Source organism: Eptatretus burgeri, chromosome 14, assembly GCF_056783735.1.
Source record: "Eptatretus burgeri isolate ZD-2024b chromosome 14, Ebu_testis_v1, whole genome shotgun sequence".
Taxonomy (NCBI): domain Eukaryota; kingdom Metazoa; phylum Chordata; class Myxini; order Myxiniformes; family Myxinidae; genus Eptatretus; species Eptatretus burgeri.
The window spans coordinates 775,746-787,063 of record NC_140974.1 but is presented as its reverse complement, the minus strand read 5'-3'; the positions used below and the strand labels follow the sequence as shown (position 1 = coordinate 787,063).

General features: G+C 40.7%; 1 protein-coding gene across 5 annotated transcripts in view; it reads right to left on the bottom strand.

Annotated features, from left to right (window-relative positions):
• Positions 1-11,318, bottom strand: part of LOC147012531 (retinoblastoma-associated protein-like) — a 154,964-nt gene that overhangs the window by 98,679 nt on the left and 44,967 nt on the right. For all 5 annotated transcript variants that reach the window (XM_085853517.1, XM_085853514.1, XM_085853515.1 and 2 more), the window contains one exon: positions 7,204-7,385. In XM_085853517.1, the coding sequence (XP_085709643.1) occupies positions 7,204-7,385 (182 nt within the window). The remainder of the gene's footprint in view (positions 1-7,203; positions 7,386-11,318) is intronic.

The following is an 11,318-nucleotide window of genomic DNA, read 5'->3' as shown; positions in this document are numbered from 1 at the left end:
CGCACTGGTTGTGTTCTTACCCTAACAATCTTTCTTTGAATCGCCAAGGGGATGTGTTGTTTGATCCGATCAGCCAATCTTAAGGCCCGGTCACACCTTGACGTTTTAGCCAACGTATGCCGGTTTTTGAATTTTTTTTCTAAAACGCTGGCACACGTTGAATACGTTATGGGTAAGTTTTGATAACATTGAGAGGATGCTGAAAAACACTGCCATACGTTGTTGGCTGAAACGTCAAGGTGTGACCGGGCCTTAAGATTGGCTGATCGGATCAAACAACACATCCCCTTGGCGATTCAAAGAAAGATTGTGAGGGTAAGAACACAACTCATACGTTGTTACTCATAGGCTGAAAGACGTCGGTATAATGGATCGTCCTTGCGTCAGCGTCCACGGCCACGGCCAGGACACTTACTTGCAGCATTCTTCAAACTTTTCTTCGGCATGACGAGGATGTTCACACTTCGATGTCTAGCTTGGCTATGATTCCAATTGTCCATCGGCAGCGTCTATTTAAAATAGTCGAGTTTGAGCGTTTTAACACGTTCAGAAGAAACGCTTCAAATTTCAAAACCTCAGCGTCAAAAAACAAAGGCGAGTGACAGCAATTTAAATCGTTCATTGTAAACAATGAAAATAGCTGAGTGGTACTGTTTAAAAGTCGTTGAGTGTAAAAAAAATCCAATTGTTGAGCGCAAGCGTCTACTTTGAATAGTGGGGTTTGAGCGATTTAGCACGTTCAATAGAAACGATTAAAATTTCCAAGCGCCTGCGTCAAAAAACAAAGGCGAGTGACAGCAATTTAAATCGTTCATTGTAAACAATGAAAATGACTGAGTGGTACCGCTTAAAAGTCGTTGAGTGTAAAAAAAATCCAATTGTTGAGCGCAAGCGTCTACTTTCAATAGTGGAGATGCAGCCATTTAAATCTTGAGTGACAGCCTATGAACCTACCCGTGGACACGCGGACGCAAGGAGGATCCATCATAACCCACACCCTCCCCCTCACACTCACCTACTACTGCCAACATGAACAAACTAATACTAATACTAATACTGATACTGATACTGATACTGATACTGATACTGATACTGATACTGCTGACATGGACATCGACTCAAAAAGGAACTCGAAAACACTGTTGGGTTCCCTTTTATGAGCAGCATTTTTATATACCAATTCCCAAAACTGCTGGGAACACGTCTTTATATGGCAGTTGTAAGCTAGAAACACGTTCATTTTTTTTTTTTTGTTGTCGACCGGAAGACGTCATTGGAATACGTCTACATACGTCGATGTGTGTTGGGACTACGTAAAGAATTGGTTCAAAGCACGTCAAACATAAGTTAGAAATAAGTTTCGCGTAAAAAAGACATTACCGCGACGTGTTTCGACTTATGAGTAGCTTATAAGTAGCGTTTGTGGACGTGTGTAAGCGTGAACATATCGTGTGTAAAACTTATCCCCATCGCATGCGGAACGTGTGTCATACGCCGAGTACGTCATAAAATTTTGAACATGTTTAAAATTTGACGTACTCTACTTACTACGACGTATGATAGCGTACTTTAGCGTTCTACTCACGTATACCAAACTTACTCATACCGTATTTGACGTGCCCCAACGTTTTAGACACATTTTTCTTAGGTCGGCATACGCTGGCAAGATCGCCAAGGTGTGATCGCGATGTTGACACTTCCATTTCTACCGCAGTTATGATTCGAATCGTTGTGCGTCAGCCTTTTAATAGGCTACGTCACGACATCGTCGGCGATGCGTGCAACGCGCTATGCCGAAGTTAGACTATCGTTGGGCATCGGTTGTGTAGGCCGACAACAGGTCAGCATTCGTTGGTATAAGTTATCTATAACACAACGAAACGTTCTGTGTCCATTACTAATATGTTATGCATACGACCAACTCGTTATGAATACGTCCGAATCTTAAAAAAAAACATCAAAAGTTCAACGTCAGCCAGCGTTTTTCATACATTTTAATACGTTGCCATCGCTGGCTAAAACGTCAAGGTGTGACCGGGCCTTTAGTGTTGTGCGGCCCACATACCGAGCTTCACATCGGCACTTAAACTCATAGATAACATTGCTGTTTTGTGAGGTGGGTAGCACATCCTTGTTGACTGACGTCAGCAAATGGTGAGAGGTAAAGATTACTCAGGGTTGCACAGCCAGGAACGTGTTGGACACAGTATGTTTAATTTGTACTTCAAACCTTCGTGATGATTGCCCTTTCCAGGGCATCCTCATGTAGACTGGACATTTGTCCGAACCCATCCTCCGATCTTTTGTCGTGTTTAGAAACTTGTGCACGCATCTCTTAACTATATGCTCAGGATAACCATTATCACTGAGTATATTCATGATTTTGTCAATTTCAGCTGGAAGATTAAAAGGTGAACAAATCCTCTGTGCTCTGTTAACCAGGATATTGATCAAGGCGATTTTATATCTTGTGGAGCAGTTGGAGTCTCACCGAGTATACTGCCCTGTGAAAGTCAGCTTCCGGTAGACGGATGTTGAGAAACCAAGGTTGAATCTATCAACCAACACGCCCAAAAACGGTAACGTGTTTGACAATTCCAGCTCCGTGATAAACTTCAGCGCTGGATGGAGAGTGTTGTGCCATGCCTGGAAATTGTCACATGCCGTCCGAGACTCAAACAAAGCAAAAATGTCATCAACATACCGATAGTATATGATTGGGGAAGACACCTTGCCAACCAGTCCGTTTCCGCATTTCATGATAGCATACAAAGATATTTGCAAGAGCTGGGCCTAATGGAGAACCCATGGCCACACCATCCGTTTGAACTTACATCATGTTGTTAAAACTGAATTCCACCTCCCTTGTTGCTGTGTTCATTAATTCAACGAAGACGTGTTCCGAGATCATCGGTTGTTCCAGATCGGTGTGATACAGCAAATGTGCGCATATCTCAATCATCTCCGTCAATGGTACATTCATGAACAAGCTTTTAATATCAAAGGATGCCATGATGTTGTCCTCACTTGTCGGTGTGTTAGCTCTAATTGATTCTGCAAATGTGAAGGAATCCTTAACCACAAAATGAGAAAGTGAATCCAATACTGGTTGCAGTACCTCTCCCAACCACTTGGCAAGCTCATGTTGTGCTGATCGCACCATGGACAGTATCGGTCTTAGAGGGATATTCTCCTTGTGAATCTTCGGCATGGCATACATTCTTGGACGTTGGGCTCCAACAGGTTTAATTTTGTCGTACACCTCCTTTGATCGTTCTCCACATTTGAGAAGCTGCAGTCGTTTGACTATCTTTGGGAACAGTTGTTTGACTATCTGACCTTCCACCTGAGGCATGCGATCATGTTCCGTTTCACCGCCCAGATATTTAAATTTGGTTTCGTCTTTCAGGATGTCCATCATCTTGTCGATGTAATCAATCTTATTCATGATTACCACTCCGGTGCCTTTATCCGGTTTACAGATGTGAATGGCAGCATTCCTCCTCAAACCTTGTATTGCCAAGAGAACACCCTGTTGCATGCGAAAATCCGTGATGTAATTCGAGATTCCACAGTACGCATGCACGAGGTCCGATAGTCGAGCCCTCAGCGCCTGGTCTGCTTCATTTGATACAGCCTGATGTGTTAATAGTTGAGCATGCAGGAGTTCAAACTCGGCAAAAATGTCTTCCCTCTTGATATTCTGGTAGGGAATGCCGAAGTTAAAACCGTGCGCCAATGCGAACGCCTTTCCGTGTCAGACAGCTTATCGTCCAATTTTGGAGTACATGCTGGGATGAATCTTTGATCAGGGAACCAAATTGTTTCCCCTTCAACCAGTCGAATGTACGATCACATATGTTCTGCGCCGCCATCTCTGCACGTTGGTCAATCGCTGCAATGTATCTACATAACCGGATCGTGTCACACAGCGACATGAAACCACGTGCTTCGTTCCAGGCATTGCGACGGACGCGACATAGTGCGGACCATGTGCAATTCAAGCGCCCGATCTCATCCAGAATAAACATCCGCTCCACTGTGGTGCTATGCTTCATTTTCGAACTGATAATGAATGCGCTTTGTTATAAAGCCTGGGACCACGTTGTGCCGCAGACAAGCCCGGAGAAACCTCTCAATACCTTACCTGTACGACACTTACCATTAAGCCGAACCAAGCCATTAAGCTGCTCAACTTGACATTGTGAGTACCGTCGTTTAAAATAAATAAACAGATGTTTGGTACTGCAGAACTTTAATATGGATACAAATAAACATGACATAGTGACCGACATAGTGACCGAATACGGCTGAAACAATCAGTGTCTACCTCATTGAGACCTTCGAATAAAGCACACGCCTTCACTTCCTTCTTCACTTGCTGCGATTATTACCCTGAGGAGTGCAGCACGAAAAGCTTCGGTCACGATGTCGTGTTTATTTGTATCCATATTAAAGTTCTGCAGTACCAAACATCTGCGCATATATATATATATATATATATATATATATATATATATATATATATATATATATATATATATATATCAAGCCCCGTTGGGCCACTGAATTAATACACCAGGGGGTTGACTCAGCCTGTCATCCTTCTGAGGTCGGCGAAATGAGTACCAGTATACTGGGCCGGTGTATACCCCAGTTAAAATAGGTGTACCATATCCCTGTGTCGTAAGAGGTGACCAGGGTTGTGTCAGGAAGGGCATCCGGTGTAAAACATGTGCCAAATCTCAATGCGGATCATACGGATGATCCGCTGTGGCGACCCATAACGGGAGCAGCCGAAAGAAAGAAGAACATACATACATACATATATATATATATATATATATATATATATATATATATATATATATATATATATATATATATATATATATATAATCATCACACCATTTGAAAGCCTTTTTCCCTGAGCAGGGGTCAGCCTTTTTTGCAGGCTCCAATCATGGTACCCTTTCTTGTGGCAATGTTTTTACGGCTGGATGCCCTTCCTGACGCCAACCCTTAAGTGGCCTTCGACCCTGCAGGGATAATTACCAGTATACTGGTGCTCATTTCGTCGACCTTCAGAAGGATGACAGGCTGAGTCAACCCCCCTGATGCTAACTCAGCGGCCAGCAGGGCTCGAACTCAGGACCCCAAGCCACCGCCTGAACCACTGAGCCACACCAGGCTCATCAATATAATATATATATATATATATATATATATATATATATATATATATATATATATTTATGCATGGCTCACAAAGTGAGTACACATCCTGTTACACAAAGGGGGAAAAAAAGTTTATGGAAACATGAAATGCAACCCATTATGTTAATCTGCATGTATTCAAATAGCTAAATCTAAATTTCAGACCTTCAGCACATCCGTTTTAAAGTTACCACTGAATATATCCAACACTGTAAATACACGTTCGAATTTCGAGCTTGGCGTCAGTGTTATGTACGGAATCAGATGAAAAAAACAACGTAAATATTATATTTTGGGAAAAGAAAGAGATAATTTTTACTCTGCCTTTTTAAGCACTCAATATGTGACAGGAAAAAGAAAAAAAACAACACATTGTGAGAGAGTCCGATGTTATAAATTACGAAGAAAACAGACGAGTTCAGTAGCAAAGAAAGCCACATTTGTAAGCGAAAAATAACATTAAAATCGAATCTATTTCTTTCGAACTTTTGAAAATAATCACTTTAAACATGAAAATAAAAACATAATTCTTACCTCTCGGATCTTCACGAAGCACCAAAAAAATTATAGCGTTGGTTAAAATGAAGAATTATCAGACAAATGCGAGTCACCTCGTTCGGCTCGGCGTCCTCACGCTGGATTCATACGTTATGGCTCTCGCAAAGACACGGACACGAAGACAAAAGCTGCGCTCGACGGCGAATGGAAATGTGCTGACATGCTTGCAAGTGCCTATTGTATCCATCAATCGGGGAAGTTTGCAAGACGGCAAGATTTTCTAATGCTAGGGTTATTTGCGTCCGACGAGAGATGATCATTCGTACATAACGGGACTGACACGAAAATCAAGACGGGATTACTTGCGGTCCGAATTTTATTTTTCTGATCACAATTTTGATCGATAGTTTTCTGCCGTTAGACACTCATATTTCCAAGAAATTAAGGGAGATTTGGAATAAAAATCATAAGAAACATTATCAACACTGGACTACTTATTTTTCTCGATGCAGTGGACATGAAGCGTTATGTATTATTTCATCAGATAGGGTAGATGCCAGAAAACCCGAATAGGGAGACAGAACATCATCAAAACATAAAAGAGACACCAAAGTTCACATTCTGAGTCAACACACTCAAAATAACTGTCACATAAGAAACATACAGTAAAATAAAAATTTTACCAATCAAACTGTAACATTTCTAAAGGTTACAATACCAATAATCTGTTGCTTTAATTCATCTTAAATAAAACAGGGATATGGAGAGTATGATATTGCCGGTTTCCACAGGTTCCCCAAGATGTCCACTTTCATTTCTGACCATTGATGGTTTGCTAAGTACCTCATAATAGTTTTATGTGGAATTTCCCACAAACATACCACAGCATACCCACTTTGTGAGCCATGCACATAATATATATATATATATATATATATATATATATATATATATATATATATATATATATATATATACATATATATATATACACACACACACACACACACACACACACCTTGTGATACTTTTTTATTTTTGGTATGTCTTTGTCTATTGTTTATCTTGTCTGTACATCCCACATTTCTGAACATCCCGCAAATAAGTGTGTGAAATGTGGTCAGCGGATGAATAAGGTGACACTGTCACATTGAAGGCAGAAAACACCATGCTCTTATGACAGCAACCGGAGTTAAAGAGATATTAGTATGTATTTTTGTGATTCGCTTTTCTCATAAGGAAGATGATTGATGGCTGGAGAATGCTAATTTTGTATCTACAATTATGCAGGCTCTTCATTATAAAGAACAACTAAACATTAAAATATGCATCTATTTAATGATACAGCAAATATTTGTGTGTAAAACACTCGAGTGAACAAACAAAAAAAGAACTAGCATGATAATTGAGCATGATATGATGATAAGCAATGCACTCTCTCTCTAATGCAAAAGTTGCAGTGAAATTCAACATTAAAGCCTGACTCACAGTGATCCAGGTGAGACAGTCGAGTATCGAGTGCTCACAGCGCTGGATATGTTGTACAATCTCCTCGGGGAGAGCAGGTTCGGCCTTCACAAAGCTCTCCAGCACCTTGTAGAAATCGTATGGTGTGAGGTTGATTACCTCCAACACCCAGGGAAATAAAATGCTCTCCAAACTGTAATTGGCTGAGAATGGTGGTGATTGGAAAAAAAGGGTGAGGAGAAGGTGAAAATATCAGCTGGCCTGTTAAGCTTTCCCATCTGTCATGATAATGAAAGGCCAGGTTTCAAATTCCAGACAATGTATTGATTTATTCATTGTCTACCAAATGTGTACTGATGTCTGAAACAAATATTGTTGTCCTGCAAGTATTTAATTTACAAACTTCATCATAAGTACAAGTTTACTTTCCATATGCATTGATTTCACTTGTTTATGCAACATTGAGATGCAAGTGAACAATCTTGCAGATAAGGAATTAATTCTGGTTCGGGCAGTCTCCATGTGGATGGTAAAATTTGCAGCTGCTCATTTCCACCTCACTAAAGCTGAGTTTTCCAAACCAAATTCGTCCTGTTTTTGTGTTTGTTGCTGGTTCAATCCACTGCGATATTTCGTGTTGATGTGTTCCTTTGTTGTGTTATTCGTTTCGTATTGTCAAGGCCTTGATCGGATAGAAAGTTTGCTTCAGCAAATCAATGCTGGGTGTATTCCCAGGTACTCCGCTTATCTCTCAACCTTATACTATCCTATTTCCTCTACTCGTTTCAAAGATTCACAACAAGAAAACAAACAAGAAACTTAATTTTTTTATTCCATCCCATAACGCTTCTTATTTCCATTGAATTCCCTTCTGCTTCTGGTTCGATGTTCCCTCCACTCCCTCTTCTCTCCAAACAGAATCTACATAAAATAATGTAAACGCTTCTTTTATAAAAAAAAAAATTTAAAGCATTTTAAGAATGTATTTCATCCCTTGTTTCTTCATACATGCTGCACACGTTCTGTTTCTCCACCATGATATATGTGTCTTCTTCTTCTTCTTTTTCTGAGGTTTTTGTCTGATCTGCACCTCATCCACAAACCTGCACCCAACCCACTCCCGCTTCACCACCACTCATTCAGCACAACATTTATCCATGCATTTAACAAGCATTCTAATCCCCATATCCCATGATCTTTATCTCCATTTATCAAAATTGGTAAAATGGAATCAGTAAAAGCATTCACTGCCATCCCACCCCTCAAAGCTTCATGTCCCCCCTTTCTGCCTCTCTCCTCACCATACCCTCTCAATGCTTCCCTCTCACTACACCCACGAAATGCTTCGCCCTCACCTCACGCTCTAAAACCTTCCTCCACACCCCTCACACAATCAAACTCACCCTCACAACACACACACACACACACACACACACACACACACACACACACACACACACACACACACACACACACACACACACACACACACACACACACACACACCCCATCTCATTTTGAGTAATCTTACCCATCCTCCCACTCTTGGTATTCTTCGTCCCAAACTCGGTACTCTTAATCTTCTTGGTACTCTGAATGGTGAGGTAGTTGCTTTAAAATAACTTGCATTCTCCTTCTGGAGAGCAAATCTTACCGAAGGCAACTTCAGGTTATTCCACAAAACCAGCAACAAATGTGTGTCTGCTCTCAGGAGAGCCATAAAACAATATCTGTCCAATCTCAAGAATGAGCCTTCAAACATGTCTCCCTCCTCTAAAACCTGGTGGCACCTTGTCAAGTCCATCACTGGTCCATCCATTCCCTCACTTCAATTGGCACCACAGCCCACTCCGCTCGTGAGAAGGCCAAATGCCTTAATTCTGTGTTTGCTTCAGAATCTTGTGTCCCGACCCCCTCACTCTCTGTACCCACCCTTCCCAGTCATACCAAACTGCTCCAAAAATTCTGGGTCTTTTGCAACTGAGAAGGTGGTGAAGTTTCTCGCAACTCTCTCCTCTGACTCTGCAAACTTGCTCTGCTGTTCTTTCGCTTCCTCTCTCTGCCATTTTCAACCTGTCATTTACCCTAAGTCATCTTCCATCTGCTTTGAAATCGGCGAACATCACAGCATTACATAAAAATAGGGGCTGAGGAGGATGTCAACGTGGGGTGGAATCAGCAAAATGGACCAATGAACGAACCAATGTTATAGCAAACACCTATTTTGGGGGCAACCCCCCCTCTCCCACCTCTAAATCCCCTTCGACCCCGATTTTTTAAATAGCGTGAACAAACTTTGGTACATCACAGGTGATGAAGGTTGTGGTCAAGTTTAATTGAAATTCAGTGCATAGTTTCGGAGAAGAAAGCAAATACCTATTGTAAATTAGGTATTTCTGTGTTTCATTTTCAATAAATTTGTGAAAATTTCCAAAAATGGTTTCACTTTTTCATTATGGGGTATTTTTATGGAGATCGGTGACAACATTTTAAAAATCTAATCCATTTTAAATTCAGGCTGCAACAAAAGTCGAGGGGTGTGAATACTTAATGAACACACTGTGTAGACATGTATGTACTCGTATACATTATCATTGAAAAAGTAATGGGTTTCCTTTAAACAACTGTGACATCATGAATATCGACCGACAGCACACAAATTGCCTGGAGCAGTCACTTTGCTCAGTTTCAGTGTCATTTCCCAGAGGAAGGAGTAAACGGAGTTCAAAATGAGAAATGACAATCTCCTCCGAGAAAGTGGGCATCTCCATTGTGACAAGTTAAACAATCACAAGAATTCCCAAATATACTGTGAGGATTATCCAAATGAAGTGGAAAACAGCAAACGACCCATGCTCGTTAAAAATTACCTCAAGAAAGAACACCCTGAGATCGATTCACTTTGTCTGTTTGTCTGTCTGTCTCTCCATCTACAAACTTCAGTTTATGATCGAGGAACATCTTCATTTCAATTGAACGATATACACTTGAACACTGTCGAACACAAATCACCTTGTTGGCACTTCCAAAAACATTTAGTTTTGCAGTACTTGGACAAAATATTGAACCATTTTATGTCAACTCGACCAATCAAATTTGCCAATCGTGCTCTCGGCGTTGTGGAATACCAAGATTCAGACAAAATGGTGGCTCGTAGGAAATGTTGATCGTCCTGGGAAATGCAACAATCAAGAGTTTAAAAGGCCCTTTCCATGTCCTTTCTTCTCAAGACTACATGGGGTAAGATGCTTCATGAACTCTCCAATATATATTTTTTGCAACTCTTTCATCTAATTCAATTTCCACGATGTGATGAACATGCTCAATAAGTCAATGGCATTTCAGAACGGTACCCGTACAGTTTGTTGAGCTGTGTATTCATTTTAACAGAACAGAGGAGCAACTGTGCACAAGCCTTTCATCAGAACAGTCAGAGCACAAAGTCACATGGTGTGGTGCAAGGAACGGGTCTGCGTTTCAATGGGGCCTCAAAATGTGGAAACGGCTATTGTGGATGCCTCAGCATGAATGTACATTGTTCAAGTTTGATGGCAGGATCTGAAGGAAGTGTGGAAGGATAACTATGGGCTCAATAATAAGAATGACAACAAAATCATCCACAAGAGGATTTTTGAAAGGTATTTTGAAGTTTTTACTTGACGTATTTTATAAATTAAGGATCACCATTCAAATAGAAACAAGTGGTGTCAGGCACAACAAATCCCACCCATTTAAGGCATAAAGTTATTTTGGGGATCTAATTTAAATTTGATACATCCTTAACCTGAATGTTGATTATAAGGAATAGAAAAAGGAATATTTTAGTCTTAGTTTGAAGTCAATTAAACCATTTTTGACGAAGTTATGAGCGAAAAACGATTTTGACCTTTTCGTGACTTGACCTTTGACCTAATTGGACCCAAAAGTTAACGGGGTCATCCGAGGTTCATTACCCACCTGTCGATACAATTTGACGGTGTTTGAGCCAGCCGTTTTCCCGTAAAGTTGTATTTTCGTAACCATGTTTTAGTTTTCATGGAAATTTGTAATTTTGACCGATGACCATGACCCCCAAAACTTCAGACCCTACCGATCTTCACAAATATGCATTTTCACTATAGGAATGGGTCGGATTA